Raw genomic sequence first — 17,798 nt, 5'->3', positions numbered from 1 at the left:
CATAAACTAAGAAGAAATATCTATGTAATGCATAAGAATAACCTCCAGGATAATCTTAACTCTGTTTGAAATCTTTCAGCCACTGAAACTTTATTTTGTCTCATTTCTCTCCTCCCCCTTTTGGTCAAGAAGGCTCTCAGTCTCTTGATGCTAGGTCCTGGCTTATCCCAGGCTTTCTGTCCCATGATGCCAGGGAGATTTACACCCCTGGTAGTTATGTCTCATGTAGGAGGAAGAGCAGTGAGTTCACTGCTGAATTGGCATAGGAAGAGAGGCCACATCTGAGCAACAAAAGAGATTCTCTGGGGGTGACTGTAAGGCCTAATTTTAAGTAGGCTTAGCCTATCCTTGGCAGGAGTGTTTCATAGGAATGAATTCCAAGATTGAGGGCTCAGCCTGTTGATTTGGTTGTCCCATACTCTGTGCTTTTTATTGACTACAGTAGTGAGCAATACAGGGCATGGTTTCTGCTATAATGGAAATCACTGTCTAGTAAGGGATACAGATAATGAATTCACTGTAGGTGTAATAAGCATTGAAGAGAAATCAACAGGAAGTTTTACTGAGGAATTGGTGTTTAGAGATGACTATCCTGAGATCTGTTGACTTAAAGTTAACTAGGCAAAAGATGGCTAAAGAACATTTTGGTAGAGAGATAGTATGTGTGAAGACTGAGGTAGAAAAGGACTTGACTTGTTTCAGGACCTGCAAGTAAGTGTGACTTAAAGGTTTGTAAGCAAGGGATGGACATAGTGAAATTTAAAATTTATTATAAATATTCTGATTATCATATAGAAGATTTTAGTGATTAAGATGGGATCAAAGAATGCTTGCAAGGAGACCCATTAGGAGGCTGTCACAATATTCCAGTCAAGAGAAAATAGAAGTTTGGGGGAGACAAGGGTGGTGAAAGTGAAGATGGAGACATACAAGGTGACATAAAAGCACCCATATATGTTTTATGAGGCTTATAAAATGTGCTTGCTTCTGAAGAAGAACTGTATAAGCAGCAAATCTAAAGCTTTTAATGATCAAGGTTGAGACACAGGGTGATACAGGAGAAGACCTAGGTTAAGTCATTTAGTTATCTGAGTCCAGGCTTGGTTAAGTCATTTAGTTATCTGAGTCATAATTTCTTAATTTTGAAAATGGGAAAAGCAATACTTTTCTTCCTATTTCAAAGGATTTGAAGATTAATAAGACAAATGTATGTCAAAGCACTTTGCAAATCTGTTGTAGGAGAATGTCACTTCTCAACTATGTTTCTTTCCATAATCAAAGCCAAAAACAAAAAAAAAAGGTAGTTGGGGAGCATGATTTCTTTTTCAGTTATTTTTATCTGCCCTACTTATACTTGAGTGTGCCAATAAGCTATTTCAGAAAAAAATCATTGCTATTTTAGGAGAACTATTTTCTTCAGAGGTTTTAAAACTGTATTTCAGGAATAGCCAGTTCGTAGAAGTGACCCCAGTCTCTTTGTGTGTGTGAATTTCTTTTTCATTTATTTAGGGCCTTAAGAGAGGAGTGTGGGTGGGTGTGGTGATAGTGGGTTTTTGTTTTGCTTCTAGCAGGCTGGATAGGAGAGAGGGATTAGTCATTTTCCAACCTGAAAATACCATTAGAGAAAGAGATGTTGGTAACCAGAATCCATAATCAAGCAGCCATATGTTAAGGATTCATAAGTTGAAGTCTCAGTCTCCAGTCTACCAAATGGTAGGCATTTAGAAGGGCCAATGGAATCAGTTCACTCTTAACTGGCTGTTCCCAGGAAGAGCAGAACCTGGCTTTTATTAGAAGAATTCGTTTCATTAGGGCAAGTACTTTGTCTTTTTCACTGCTGCTTACCCAGAACCTAGACCAGTGTCTGGCATATGTAATAACTACTTACTAAATGCTTGTTGAATGAGGAATTTCTGTTAGGCATCTTTACAATGTTTACTAAACTGCTTTCTTAGACCAAATTTGATATGAATCTGATGTGTAGAACTATGTTTTTGTGCATATTGATCCTCTTAAATATAAGTCTATGTAGTCTTACCCCTTAACATCCCTCATGCCTGTCTGTGACCTCCATCTCCACTGTCACTTCCTTCACTGAATCCCTCATATCTCACTTGGATTATGGAAGTTTTAATTTTTATTCTTTTTTTATGGCAGTTTTTAAAACTGACAAATCTTAACACCTTCTTAATATTGCTGCCAATGTGCTCTTTCTCTAATGCAAATTTGGTATTACTCTCCTGCCAAAATATTTCAATGGTTCTCCTTTAAATACAGCAGTGAGTTTCCCACAATGGTTTCCTAACACACTAATGTGTCACAATTGTTTGTGAGGAGATATCTATATTAGAGAATATTTGTGCTCTTATGAAAATGAATCCAAAAGAAGATTAGAAATGAAGCTGGTGCCATATTTATAATTATGTTTTAAATGATTCATAAAATCACAAGTATAGAGAGACAGAGGAGCTGGAACATCTCTTTTCTTTGCTACCTTTATACTAGAAAGAGCATACTTCTAAACTAGGCTTTTTCAGAAAGCCAAGCACCTTAGTATTTTTCTCTAGAATATTTTAATTATAGTAATACTCTTATCACTTGTTGACCTATGTTTTGTTTTTTGTTGTAGATTATAGTGTTTTTGTTCTTTTTTAATGAGTTAAAGGCATTAGTTGGGGTCACATACTTCTCGGAATACACACATTATACATGTTATAGTTGTATTTCTAAATATAGTTTAGAAATTTCTAAATTTGAATCTGAAAATTCAAAGAATGAACAGAAAGATAAAATACAGTATCAGAATGCCGATAGAATTAAATTCCTATACTTTAATAGTTTGAAGTAGTTTCTAAAAGGAATAGTTGCCTTCTTAAATTCGTTTGTTATTGTTATAGAATTGAGAAATATAATATAGCAGAGACAGTATTGTATGACACTGCAGTCACCTTATAGGTCAAGAAATAGCAAGTCCTGAATATGGTCGATTACAAAAAAGTCATATTACCACAAGCCCAAATAATATATTATCCACTTAAAAATAAATTACCATTCTGCCTTAGTATTTTTCTGCCTGAAAATGTAGAGCTGTGTTCCATTGTAACATTGTAACATTGGGTCAGATATTTATATTGTTCCCCCTTCTAATTTAGTTTCCTTATTTTATTAAGTTGATATTTTGTGAAGACTATTTGCTTCATAATGAATGGCTAAAGGGGCATATTAAATGGTATTAGATGTTAAAATACAGTGGAATGAAACTTACTACCTGAAGTATACTACAGTTTGTAGAACAGCTGAAAATTAGGAGAACCCCTGGGAACAAGAAAACTACATAAGAGTGAGCCCACTTCTGCCTAATCCCTTGGCTAATTACCACATTGCACAGGCTCTGGAGCAACTCATAGGAAGCCAGGATAACAGCAGCCATTGGCAGCCACAAGAGCAAAACAGAAATATAAGCAGGTGGGTACCATGGGTTAGAGAGAGTTTGCAGTTTGAATCCAGACAAGGTAATTACCTATTAGAATAAAAATACAATAATTCTTAGAAAACTGTGACAGAATCTAGCATCTCTATGAAGTATTATCTACAATATCCAGTGTTCTACAAAAACATTAGACATATAATGAAAAAGAAAGTGTGGTCCATTCTCAAGTAAAAGTAGTTAGTAGAAACTGATTGTTAGCCCAGATTTGAAATTACCAAAGATCTGAAAGCAACTATTCCAAATGCTCAAAGAATTAAAGGAAAATATGGTATCAATGAGTACATAGGCAGTCTCAACTGAGAAATGGAAACTTTAAAAAAAAAATTGGAAATTCTAGATCTGAAAAGTATATTACTGAAATAAAAAATTGCTAGATGGGCTCAAAAGTAGTTTGGAAATGGTAGAAGAAAGAGACAGCAAACCTGAAGAAAGGCCCAGTAGAAATGATCCAGTCCAAAGAACAGAAAAAGGAAAAAAAACTAAATAAAAATGAACAGAATCTAAGGAATCTGTAGAAACGAAGTAGTTCAACACCCTTGTACTTAAAATCTTGGAAGATAAAGTGAGAAAGGGGCATAAACATTTTGAGTGAATAATAGCTGTAAAATTCCCATATTAAGTGAAAAGCATTAACTTACAGATTCAAGAAGCTCAAGGAGCCCCATGAAGGATGAATGGCAAAGAAAATCATTCCTAGGCACATCATAATCAAATTTTGAAAACAGGCAGAGAAAAATGCTACATTACTTACGCTTCAAGAAAAACAACAGAAAGTACTTGTAGGGGAGAAAATTCAACTTCCCCAAGTTGAATTCTTGATATTCTCACAAGCAGTGTGGACAACCAAAGCTATAGGCTGAGCTCCCAGTCTCGGGGTTTGTTCATATGAAACTTAACCCCACAAAGGATAGGTCAAGTCTACTTAAAATTTAGGCCTAAGAGTCACCCCCAAGAGAGCCTCTTTTGTTGCTCAGATGTAGCCTCTCTCTCCCGCCAACACGACAGGCAAACTCACCATCCTCCCCTTGTGTACATGGGACATGACTCTCAGGGGTGTGGACCTTCCTGGCAACGTGGGACAGAAATCCTAGATGAGCTGAGACTCAGCATCAGGGGATTGAGAAAACCTTCTCGACCAAAAGGGGAAGAGTGAAATGAGACAAAGTGTCAATGGCTGAGAGATTTCAAACAGAGTTGAGAGGTTATCCTGGAGGTTATTCTTACGCATTAAGTAGATATCACCTTGTTAATCAAGATGTAATGGAGAGGCTGGAGGGAACTGCCTGAAAATGTAGAGCTGTGTTCCAGTAGCCATGTTTATTGAAGATGATTGTATAATGATACAGCTTTCACAGTGTGACTGTATGATTGTGCAAACCTTGTGTCTGATGCTCCTTTTATCTACCTTGTCAACAGACGAGTAGAACATATGGAATAAAAATAAATAATAGGGGATGGGGGAACAAAGGTTAAAATAAATCTCATTTGAAATGCTAGTGATCAATGAAAGCGAGGGGTAAGGGGTATGGTATGTATAATCTTTCTTTTTTCTCTGCTTTTGTTTTATTTCTTTTTCTGAATTGATGCATATATTCTAAGAAATGACGAATATGCAACTAAGTGATGACATTGTGAATTACTGATATGTAGAGTGGAATGATCACATGTTAATGTTTTAGTTCGTTTTCTGTTAAATTTTTTTTTAATTAATAAATAAATTTTTTTAGAAAAAAGCACTTGTTGCCAATAATAAAAGTCAAGCTTTTAAGCAAAAATTAGAATTCTGGAAAACTTGTATCTATCAATATTTCCCAGTATTTAACTCTGGAAACTTGTACCATTAATAGCATCCTGATACTTGACTTTTCTGATGACACTGATGATGATTTTAACAAATGTAACTTTTTTTAAGGAGGTATTTAATGAAATGTCAACAATTAGAAGATCCACGTGAGGAAGAGCTGCATAATTCAATGAACCAGTATTTCCCAAATGTTCAGTGTACAATATTACAAAATCATGCACCGATTCAAGATCAATTCAAAGTACAATGTAGACCAATGGATTTTAATGAAACACAGTACAAAAGTCCATTGATATGGTTTCAGATTCCACATTGCAACTACTTTTTTTTTTTTTGAATTTTCATAGCTACTTTATTTGCAATAGCCAAAAATTGGAAACAACCCAAATGTTCACCAACAGGTGAGTGGATTCAATAAATTATGGTATATCCATCAGTGAAATACTACTTAGCAATCAAAAGGAATGAACTATTGGTATACACAACGACATGTATGAATCTCAAAGTCTTTATGTTGATTGAAAGAAGACGGGACAAATAAGGCTAAATATTATATGATTCAATTTATATGAAATTCCAGAGAATGCAAACTATAGTGATAGAAAACAAAACAGGGGTTGGTTGGGGAAGAGGGTAGCGGGAGAAATGGATTGCAAAGGAGTACAAGAAAACTTTTGCGGATAATGGAATTGTTATTTTTACTAAGGTGATTGGATTGCTTCATTTTTGTACAATTTATATGCGTGCTATTTACTGCACAGCAAATCTCAATAGAATTTGTTTAAAAAATCTTTTTACATAGGGTGTTTTTTTACCTTTCGCATGGGCAGGCTTTGGGAATCTGAACCTGGCTCGCTGGCATGGCAGGTGACTATTCTGCCACTGAGTCACCATTGTACTACCCTCATTTGGGTTTTTTTTTTTTTTTTTAACTTTTTTTATTAATTAAAAAAATTAACAAACAAAACATTAAGATATCATTCCATTCTACATATACAATCAGTAATTCTTAATATCATCACATAGTTGTATATTCATCATTTCTTAGAACATTTGCATCGATTTAGAAAAAGAAATAAAACGATAACAGAGAAAAAAAAAGATTATACGTACCATACCCCTTACCCCTCGCTTTCATTTACCACTAGCATTTCAAACTAAATTTATTTTAACATTTGTTCCCCCTATTATTTATTTTTATTCCATATGTTCTACTCTTCTGTTGATATAGTAGCTAAAAGGAGCAACAGACACAAGGTTTTCAAATTCACAGAGTCTCATTGTGAAAGCTATATCGTTGTTCAATCATCATCAAGAAACATGGCTACTGGAACACAGCTCTACATTCTCTGCAGTTCCCTCCAGCCTCTCCGCTACATCTTGAACAACAAGGTGACATCTACTTAATGCATAAGAATAACCACCAGGATAACCTCTCAACTCTGTTTGGAATCTCTCAGCCATTGACACTTAGTCTCATTTCACTCTTCCCCCTTTGGTCGAGAAGGTTCTCTCCTTGATGTTAATTCTCAGCTCATTCTAGGGTTTTTCTCGGTCCCTTGATGCTGAGTCTCATCTCATTCCAGGATCTCTGTCCCACGTTGCCAGGAAGGTCCACATCCCTGGGAGTCATGTCCCACGCAGAGAGGGGGAGGGTGGTGAGACTGCTTGTCATGTTGGCTGGAGAGAGAGGCCACATCTGAGCAACAAAAGAGGCTCTCTTGGGGGTGACTCTTAGGCCTAAATTTTAAGTAGATTTGACCTATCCTTTGTGGGGTTAAGTTTCATATGAACAAACCCTGAGACTGGGGGCTCAGCCTATAGCTTTGGTTGTCCACACTGCTTGTGAGAATATCAAGAATTCATCTTGGGAAATTGAATTTCTCCCCACTCTCACCATTCCCCTAAGGGGGCTTGCAAATACTTTTCCAGTCACTGATCAAATCACTCTGGGATTCATCGGGGCATCACTCTGGACAAACCAACAAAATCTCATGTCCTACCTGAGATTCCAAGTACTTAAGACATTCAATCAAACTATCTACATGAGTTATATTAGGAAATGCTCTAGTCAAAATATAAATTTTGTAACAAATAAACATTTTTTGCTTTAGTCTCACATATAAGGTGACATTTTAAAGTATTAATTATCATCTATTTTCAGCACCCTGCAATAATGACATTCCTTTGTTCTTCCTCATGCAGAAACATTTCTAAAATTTGTACCTTGTACATTTCACTATTATTATACACTCTAGGCATTCCTAGATTATACCATCTTGATCTTTATCATTTATCTTTCTTTCTGATTTCATTTATGTCCCCAGCCCTCCTCCCTCTATCATTCTCACATGCAGCTTCATTCAGTGTTTTAACATAATTACATTACAGTTAGGTAGTATTGTGCTGTCCATTTCTGAGTTTTTATATTCAGTCCTGTTGCACAGTCTGTATCCCTTCAGCTCCAATTACCCAATATCTCACCCTATTTCTATCTCCTGATGGTCTCTGTTACCAAGGAAATATTCCAAGTTTATTCACTAATGTCAGTTCATATCAGTGAGACCATACAGTATTTGTTCTTTTGTTTCTGGCTAATCACACTCAGCATATTGTCCTTAAGGTCCATTCATGTTGTTACATACTTCATAACTTTATTCTGTCTTACAGCTGTATAATATTCCCTCTTATGTAAATGTCACAGTTTGTTTAGTCAACTATCTGTTGATGGACATTTTGGCTGTTTCCATCTCTTGGTAATTGTTAATAATGCTGCTATAAACATTGGTGTGTAAATGTCCATTTGTGTCCTTGGCCTTGTGTCCTTTGAGTAGAGACAGCATATAGATGGGTCCTGTTTTTTAATCCATTCTGCCAGACTATGTCTTTTGATTGGAGATTTTAATCCATTAACATACAGTGCAACTACTTTTAAGAAACTACCCCTCAACAAGTTTTATTGTGGTATCAAAGAAAAATAAAGTGCAATTATCTAAAAAGCCTATTAAATTACTCCTCACTTCACCATCTGTGAGAGAGACTGGATTTTCTTCATATTTTTCAAACAAACAACATATTGCAACAGATTCAATGCTGAAGCAGCTATGAGAATCCAGCTATTTTCTGTTAAGTCAAACACCAAAGAAAAGTTCCAAAAATATAAAACAATGTTCTTTTATTTTGGAAATCAGCTATTTTTTCATTTTTAAAGAATATTAATGTTAATATGTAGTGGGTTTATTATTTAAATTAATAAATAAATGAGACCAAACATTTGAGAAATGTTTGGAGTCTTCTCTTTCTCTATCTTCAGGTAGCTTATTCCTTTAAGAACATCAGACTGGAAGATTGGAAATATCTCATAACCCAGGAGATTCTCTTGAGTATATAACTTTTGTTTTTTGTTGATAATCTGTATTTCCCAGAAGACCATCTTAAAAGATTGCCGTGTGTGTTTAATGCTTCTAATGGCAACCTCATTTTCCCCTTCTTTTTGTTTTCCATACCTTTTCTTTTTACTAGGGAGCTCTATTAGGAAAGCAGTAACAGACTTTTCATGTTTTCTTTACTTCTTCCTCCCTTTGTTATGTTCAGAGGCTGTCAAAGGACAGCTGTCCTAAAAATGTCAGAGGACTTCTATGGTAGCCTGCACAGTCAATTGCTATGTTATTCTGAGTTTAAACTGTTATTCGGTTTCTGGGAAAGAGAATTAAACATTCGAAATTAAAGATCATTGAACTTTGGCTCACTTGGTATGAAAGAATTATAAAGAGGGTAACTGATAAAAAGTCATCCAAAATATCATTTTTAATGATATTCTATTAAATACATGTTGCAGTGCTTTTTTGAATTTCTTATCTACTGGGCAGCATAACTGATCTGATTGAAATGAATTTTTATAAGAGATGTTAATTATGCAATTGTGTAGTTATTTTAAATACTGTTATTTTGTGCGTGTGTGTTTTTTTGACACACATAAAAAATTAACCACTAAAAACAACCAGAAAAACCCACCTAGCTCTACCTAGTTAAATGAAAGTGAATAACTCCTAACTTCTTCCATGTGATCCCCTCCCTTTACCTCTCTATGTACCTTCCCTTTTTCCTCTCAGTAACTTTGTACTTCTATTTGGAATTTAGAAAAACCCTCACGATTAATGATCCTATACAGATCTGATAGTATTTTAACAGACTATTGTGGTCAAAAAATAATCAAATGCTACTGTTCTCTCTCTTCTGGTCTTTTTTACCTAATATTTTTGGTATTTTGGTACAAAAGCACTAAACCCACTTTTTGTTTTATTTCTTGGATAATCGAGTTACATGGAAGTATTAAAAATGACCATCTTTCCCTCTTTTGAGATTAAGGAACTTGTTAGTGATTTACTTTCTGAATCACATTTTATTTTGTTTTATTTATTTATTTTTTTTATTAATTGAAAAATTAACTAACACAACATTTAGAAATCATTCCATTCTTGTTTTATTTTTATAGTGACATGGATTTTCTTTCTCTTAACAGTTGGTTGTGTTTCTGAAAATTACAGGCTTTCATCAGAACAGAGGCTTCTAATTTGAGAATCTCAGTAAGAGAGGTCTCTATTTGGGCCTGTAAATAAGACCTAATTATCATCAGCTGACGTCTTAAACCATAATTTCCCTTGTGTTTTCTTAGGGTAAAGATGAAGAGGAAGCCTTTTTGGATTGGACTGATGATGATGATGAATTTGATCCAAGCACACTTCCAGATCCTGATAAGTACAGAAGCTCTGAAGAATCAGATATGGAAAATAAAATTAGGTATGTTTTACCATTGGTAGCATTAATTATGTCTTCTTTTGTTAATAAATCCAAGACATTACTGAAAATATTACTTTGAGAGATATTTCACCTGTTAACCTGGAAAATATTGCTGTTAATCCTTTTCATTTTGCCTGTATGTGATTCTGAAATAGCTCATCCTCTTCTGATCATTTAGGGGTGCTCCGATTGTTCCTATAATCCCTGTTAACAGACATAAGAGTAATATGAGTGGTTTTTCTTTGTTCTTTTTTTCTTCTCTCTCTTTCTGAATCCTTTATGCTGAAATATTTGATGTACCAGTATTATATATTTAAGACAAACAGAGGCAGTTTTTTTTTTTAATTACCGTGAAAAGACTTGTGGAGAATGTTGTTAAAAAATTGAATTTTCAAAAACATAGTTGTATTTTCCCGTTCTTTGATTTTAAAAAGAAAAGTAGCAGTTATAAAAAATAATAGAGAACTTCTATATGAATAGACCTTGACAAATTCTCTCAATTTTAAAACTTGTTTGTTTTTAATGTGAGTCATTTGCTATATAGGAAAAACAGAGCAAATGTGATTAATAGAATAATAATATGACCTGCTAAGCATTTGTCTTCAAGAGTACTGTGTGTTAGAGTACATGAAGATTCTGTTAATTTAAAAGTTGAGAACGTTAAACTTCATGGACATTCTAAACCAATGAACATATTTAGGCAGATGGGAGGTACTAATAATGGCAAGCAAGTAAAGCTAATATGATTGAAGGGAAGAGGATACTTGATGGAACCCTCAAGTGCTAGCCTAGGGAGCTTGGAGTTGGAGAAATAGGCCACAGAGAGCTGTAACCTCATTTTAAGCAAGAACATCATCACGAACAAGTTTCAAAAAGATTATCCCTTTAGGTTGAAATGTTGTAGGGTGGCCTAGAAACCAATTCATAGTTACTTGTCATTCCAATCTGTGCTTATGTAAATATAGAATTCTTTTGTGATAGGGAAAGTTAATTTATCCAAAACGTAGTCTTCTCAGCTAATACGAGAAACTAGAGGCATTTGCTACTGAGCAACTATGTAGTGAACATTTTAGCTTCATAGTATTTGCAAACTAGATAGTGAACATACCAGCTTTACTACCATAAGAGACACCATGAGTTGAAAATACTCTAATCTAACATTTAGAAAAATGTATACTTGTGTGTTCCGTAAGTGTTAAATTTAGATTCAGGTTATATTCCTAGTCTTTAGAAATTTTCTTCCACACATCAGTATAGTACACTATGCTTCCAAATGTTCATTGGTCCCTGTGTTAGTTTGGAAGCTGCTGGAATGCGATATACCGGAACTGGAACAGCTTTTAAAAAGGGAAATTTAATAAGTTACAAGTTTAACGTTCTAAGGAAGTGAAAATATCTAAATTAAGGCACCAAGAAGAGGTTACTTTCACTCAAGAAAGGATGATTAGTCTGGAACACCTCTGTCAGCTGGGAATTCACGTGGCTGACTTCTGCTGGTCCCTTTCTCTTCAGCTCCTTTGCTTTCGGTCTGTCTGTGTGGAGGTTCCTCACTTTGCTTCTCTGGGACTGGCATTCATCTCTTGGCTTCCCATGGCTCTCTCCAGGTTCTGATTTGCTTAACATCTCATGGTGATGTCTGCTGGGCTCCAAGCATCTCCAGACATCCATGTCTCTGTTCTCCAAACATCAGCATGTGTCCACTCTGCTCTGAAGTTTCCATCAACTGTCTCTCTGTTGACTGTTGCTTCTGTCGTTTCTCCAAAATGTTTCTACTTTTAAAGGAAAGAAATCCTCTTTTAAAGGATTCCAATAAACTAATCAAGACCCACCTGGAATGAGTGGAGTCACACCTCATCTAATCAAAAGGTCACACCCATAATTGGGTCTGCCACGTCACCATGGAGATAATCTTATCCACATTCGAATCTACAGTAATGAATCAGGATTAAAAGATACAGCTGCTTCCACAAGATTGCGTCAGGATTAAAACATGGCTTTTCTGGGGTACATAATATTTTCAAACCGGCACATTCCCCATGTCAGAGACCTAGATAAACTATAGATGTGGTTAAGTTAGCTGCCCCTTATGTTCTTAAGTAAATATCCCTCTTTTATAGTGGTTTGGGATCTCTATATTGATAGATGTGATTTAACTTAACATATAACTTTTATTTCATTACCTTCCATATGTTTCTGCATAATTTGACTCTCTAGAGGAAACATTAATTGGTTTTTACAGTTTATTGTACAGCCATATTTTGGACATCTGTCTAAGATACTTTTAAAAGATAGAACCAAACTTTAAAGCCATTGACAGGATGTCCAGTAATGTCTCTGCATCTGATTCATATGACTTTTTCCCTAACATTTCTGTGATAGTTTCTGGGTCATTCCTAATCTGTATAATAGACATTTCATTCTTCTGACATTTCTCACCCTCTTAGTGACATTTCCCTACCTTTATATAGTTAATATGACTTTTTCTCCAGTAGCTCCACGTGTTTCATTCTCTTAATTAGCCTGTGAATGCATTATAGGTAAGAATTTTGTCTTTACAGTTTTTAGTACCAAAACTTCCAGTGCCAGCCTCTACTTCTGTTCCCAACATTAATGTCTGGGAATGTCATTAATTCCCAATGTCATGGGCACAGAGAAGGCCCTGAAATATTTGGATTGGTGAAAAAGAGTTATAAGGTAAAGAAGAAAAGTATAATTATAAAGCGCCCTATAATTGGCTCTTATAGCTTAAATAATACAAAAGATGACAGAGTGGATAGTTGGAGAGTTGAAAGAAGCCAAGTTCTGATAGTGTAATAGTGTTAGGTGAGGAGGTAGGAGTACTTTTAGGAATACCAAAGCATCTTAACTCAGAAGATTGTGGTTAAGATGGGAAATATTTAAGCAATTACATGAAAAGTAGATTAGTTTTCATTTCAGGCATAGCAATTATCTCATGCTTCACAATTGTAGAGATGGAAAGAAATTTGTTAACTTCTTAAGTTGAAAAAAATTGTCTTTAATTGAAGAGAATATGAACAAAGGCATTTTTGTTTGTTTGTTTTGTTTTGTTTTTTGACTGGGTATAGTATATTTTAATGATGGTACCTGATAAAGTAGGGTTCTCTGAGACTCTCCCCTTCTTGGTTTATCTTGTCTCTACTGGTGGATTATTCTCTGGGTATAAACTTAGCAGTTTTATTGATGAATTCACTCTTATGGGACTAGATATACCAGTTGGAAAGCTAGCATGAGCTAGTTTTGTTTTTGAGAGTTTCCTCTGGATATTTTTTTTTTCTTCGTTTTGGTAATACCCATAAATATTCAGCATGATTAATACTTTTGTCTCCCCACATAGAGAGACATTTTTGTCAGTACGAAATCAGCAAAGGAGACCAGATTTAGTGGGGGAATGACTGAATCTGGGATCAATAAATAGTTCCTCCTCAGGGAGGTTTCATACAGTTTCTCTCTCTCTCTCTGTGCTCCTTCTTATTTCACTGCCCAGTTACAGTAGAATTTAAGCCACCCTCAACTCTTTTGAGGTTGCGTTTCTAGAGGAATTCCACTGTGCAAAATTTCCCTGTCAAGTTTGCATATCAAAAAAAGGAAAGATTTCTTCTTTATGGTATCTCAAGGGCAATGAATATAATGTGACCTTGAGTTCCTTTTAAGGAGCTTTAAGAATTGCCATGAGTAACTTAATTTATCCTGAGAAACAGAGCTGTGAAATGCGGGGAATGGTAATCGGTACAGACCTTCACAGAGCCTTCAATTCAGTGGGGGTTACAGATACCTAAGCAAGCAACAACGAAACAGTGTCATAAGTGCTGTGTTCTTGGGGAGGAAGTGCCTATGTTTAAGGGGGAGAGGGTGGGTAGATTGATAATAAAAACACAAAACACAGATGGCACATAAGTAATAGACCTAACCTGAGCTTGGGAGCTTCCTGGAAAGGAAAGATATCTAAGTTAAACCTGAAGTAAGTCTTAACAAGTAGGGAAAGAAAGGCAAATTTTCCTTTGAAAGAATGTGGCCTTTGAAGTGAGACAAGAAGGTCACTGGATGTAATCTTTAATGATATTCCAATTAAACTCACCTTTCAATAAAATTGTCCCTATTAGCTATGCCTCACAAACTGAGAGATTTGGCTCGGAGTATATAAGGTTAATTTTTGTATATCTAGTGGCATTCATCATGTTTGGTTTATGGCCATCTTCATGTGACTTGCTAATGATGTGAAAATTTGCAGAATATTGAATATGATAAAAAAAAGAAGCAGCAGCTGGATGTTCCAAATATTCATTATCCAGTGAAATTAAGGTTTCAATATTTATAGTCTTAGCCTTTTTCAAACATTAAAAGTATAGAGAAAAAAGTTAGACTTCTTACTATGTTATGTCAATCTTTACTTCTTAGGCTCCAGTCCCTGACTAAGACAGATGGCTTTATGTGTAATTGTTGTATGGTGGAGTGTTTGCTAGATTATTCTAAGTGGCATAGACCAATTATATCTATAATTTGTACTGAGACTGTTGGAATAATTTAGAGGTGATAGCTTCTATATGAATTGATAGTTTATCTCATACAGAATAAACTGTCACAATATTACATATAATTAGCTGTTCTTTTTACCTAATTATGCAGTCGTGAATCAAAAAGATTGGTCATTGTGGGATTGTGAAGGCCTCCTGTCTATTGCTCCTTTTGTCCAGGGTGTGGACAGAAATACGTAAATGGGGAATGGGTAAATAGTGGTGGGGATGAAGGACAGAATGAATTGGGTGTATGGAAATGCTGGTAGTCAGTGAGAGGGAGGGCTGGGGGGTATGGTATGTATGAGTTTGGGTTTTTTTTCCTTTTTCTTTCTTTTTCTGGAGTGATGCAAGTGTTGTGAGGAATAGTTGTGGTGATGAATGCACAGCTATGTGATGGTGTTGTGAGCCATTGATTGTGCACCAAGTATGGAATGTATATGTGTGGAGATTTATCAATAAAAATATTTAGGAGAGAGAGAGAGAGAGAATCAGAAGAGAGAGAAGCAGCTCAGCACAGTACTGCAGAACTCAGCTCAGAGCTCAGAGTCAGCAAGACCCAGACATTGGAGATGTAGAAGGGAATCACCTGGGAAAAGCCATCTGAATACGGAAGCGGGGAAGGAAGGTCAGCAGACATCGCTGTGTGCCTTCCCATGGGACAGAGAAACCCAGAGAAAGCTAGCTGCCTTTCCTCTGAGGAACTGTAAATTTGTAACTAAATAAATTCCCTTTATAAAAGCCAAAAAAAAGATTGGTCAAGGTTTTTTGTCTGTCAGTTCATTTCTTTGTCTGTTGCTGTTGTTTTTTGTTTTTCAAAACATATTCCATGTTAATTTTCTGTTTTTTGTGTGAACTTGACTGTCTTTAAAAGTGATCTTTTGTGAAGGGGGCCAAGATGGTGGCTTAGTAAGGTACGCGCATCTTAGTTCCTCCTCCAGAGCAACTACTAGGTGACCAGAAACAGTGCAGAACAGCTCCCGGGGCCACGGCAGGGACCGGACACACACCGTACCCCAGTCTGGACTGGCTGGACCGTCTGCGAGACTCTGCTGCGGTAAGCTCCCCAAGCGGCGCGCACTTCCCCGGACCATGGCGGCTGACGGCCAGCGCCCCTCCCTCCCTCCTTCCCGGACCGGCTGAGAGTCTTGGAGAGGCAAGTTTTCCAAGCCGCGGCGGCCAGCGCCCCTGTTTCGCGGGCGGCTTCCTGGACCAGCTATGAGTCTCGGATCAGCGGGCTCCCCAAGCTGCAGTGGCCGGCAACCAGCACCCCTCCCCCGCGGGCAGCTTCCTGGTCCCGCGGCGGGACTCGGATCGGCAAGTTCCCCAGGCCGTGGCGGCCAGTGACCGGTGCCCCTCCCCCACAGGCGGCTTCCCGGTCCGGCAGCGAGTCTCAGATCAGCAAGTTCCCCGGGCCGCGGCGGCCGGCGACCGGCGCCCCTCCCCCACAGGCAGCTGCCCGGAGGGAGAGGAGGGAGTTTCCGACAGTGGCAGGGAATGGGTCCAACCAAACACCAATAGTGGCATTAATAAAGGAGCCACAACATCTTTTGCTGGTGGGACCTGCAGACAGACAAGCACCACCTACTGGGCAGGATAAGAAAAACAGAGCCCAGAGACTTCACAGGAAAATCTTTCAACCTGCTGGGTCTCACACTCAGGGAAATCTGATTAAATATTAAGATGCCAGCAAAAAATAACAAATAACACCAGGAAAATTGAAGATATGGCCCAGTCAAAGGAACAAACCAATAGTTCAAATGAGATACAGGAGCTGAGACAACTAATTCTGAATATACAAACAGAAATGGAAAACCTCTTCAAAAACCAAATCAGTAAATTGAGGGAGGACATGAAGAAGGCAAGGGATGAACAAAAAGAAGAAATGGAAAATCTGAAAAAACAAATCACAGAACTTATGGGAATGAAAGATACAGTAGAAGAGATGAAAAAAACAATGGAAGCCTACAATGGTAGATTTCAAGAGACATAGGCTAGAATTAATGAACTGGAGGATGGAACATCTGAAATCCAAAAAGAAACAGAAACTATCGGGAAAAGAATGGAAAAATTTGAGCAGGGGCTCAGGGAATTGAATGATAATATGAAGCGCACAAATATACGTGTTGTGGGTGTCCCAGAAGGAGAAGAGAAGGGAAAAGGAGGAGAAAAACTAATGGAAGAAATTATCACTGAAAATTTCCCAACTCTTATAAAAGACCTAAAATTACAGATCCAAGAAGTGCAGCGCACCCCAAAGAGAATAGATCCAAATAGGCATTCTCCAAGACACTTACTAGTTAGAATGTCAGAGGTCAAAGAGAAAGAGAGGATCTTGAAAGCCGCAAGAGAAAAGCAATCCATCACATACAAGGGAAACCCAATACGACTTTGTGTAGATTTCTCAGCAGAAATCATGGAGGCAAGAAGACAGTGGGATGATATATTTAAATTACTAAAAGAGAAAAACTGCCAACCAAGAATTCTATAGACAGTAAAATTGTCCTTCAAAAATGAGGGAGAAATTAAAACATTTTCAGACAAAAAGTCACTGAGAGAAGATGGCGGCTTAGTAAGACGCGCGGGTCTTAGTTCCTCCTCCAGAAAAGAAACTAAAGAAACAGAAACAATACGAAACAGCTCCCGGAGTCACGACAGAGACCAAAAAGACAGCGTACCCCATTCTGGAACAGCTGAACGGGCAGGGAGAATCTGCTGGGGTGAGCTACCCGAGGGGCGCGCGTTTTCCCGGCCGGGGCGGCTGGCGACTGGGGTCCCCTCCACGCACGTGGCTCACCGGCCTGACTGGGAACGTTGGATAGCGGGGCCCTCCCGTCACGCTTGGCGTTTCGGGCCAGCTGGGCAATTAGGACCGGCACTCTCCCAAGCCGCGGCGGCCAGCGACCCCCACCTCCACGCGCGGTTTCCCGGGCCGACTGCGGTGCAGACAGACGAGCGCCACGAGCGCCACCTACTGGGCAGGAAAAGAAAAACAGAGCCCAGAGATTTTACAGAAAAAGCTTTCAACCAGCTGTGTAACACACCCAGGGAAATCTGATCAAATGCCCAGACACCAGCAGAAAATAATGGATGACGCTCAGAAAATTGAAGATATGGCCCAGTCAAAGGAACAAACCAATAGTTCAAATGAGATACAGGAGCTGAGACAACT

The 17,798-nt window shown here is 37.5% G+C and overlaps 1 protein-coding gene across 1 annotated transcript in view; it reads left to right on the top strand.

Moving 5' to 3' along the window:
* Nucleotides 1–17,798, top strand: part of DDX10 (DEAD-box helicase 10) — a 368,946-nt gene that overhangs the window by 326,239 nt on the left and 24,909 nt on the right. The window contains exon 17 of the mRNA XM_077113037.1: nucleotides 9,970–10,094. Within this exon, the coding sequence (XP_076969152.1) occupies nucleotides 9,970–10,094 (125 nt within the window). The remainder of the gene's footprint in view (nucleotides 1–9,969; nucleotides 10,095–17,798) is intronic.

The sequence above is a fragment of the Tamandua tetradactyla genome, chromosome 8 (assembly GCF_023851605.1).
Source record: "Tamandua tetradactyla isolate mTamTet1 chromosome 8, mTamTet1.pri, whole genome shotgun sequence".
Classification (NCBI taxonomy): Eukaryota; Metazoa; Chordata; class Mammalia; order Pilosa; family Myrmecophagidae; genus Tamandua; species Tamandua tetradactyla.
The sequence above is the reverse complement of the archived record's forward strand: the minus strand, read 5'-3'. Positions and strand labels throughout refer to the sequence as shown.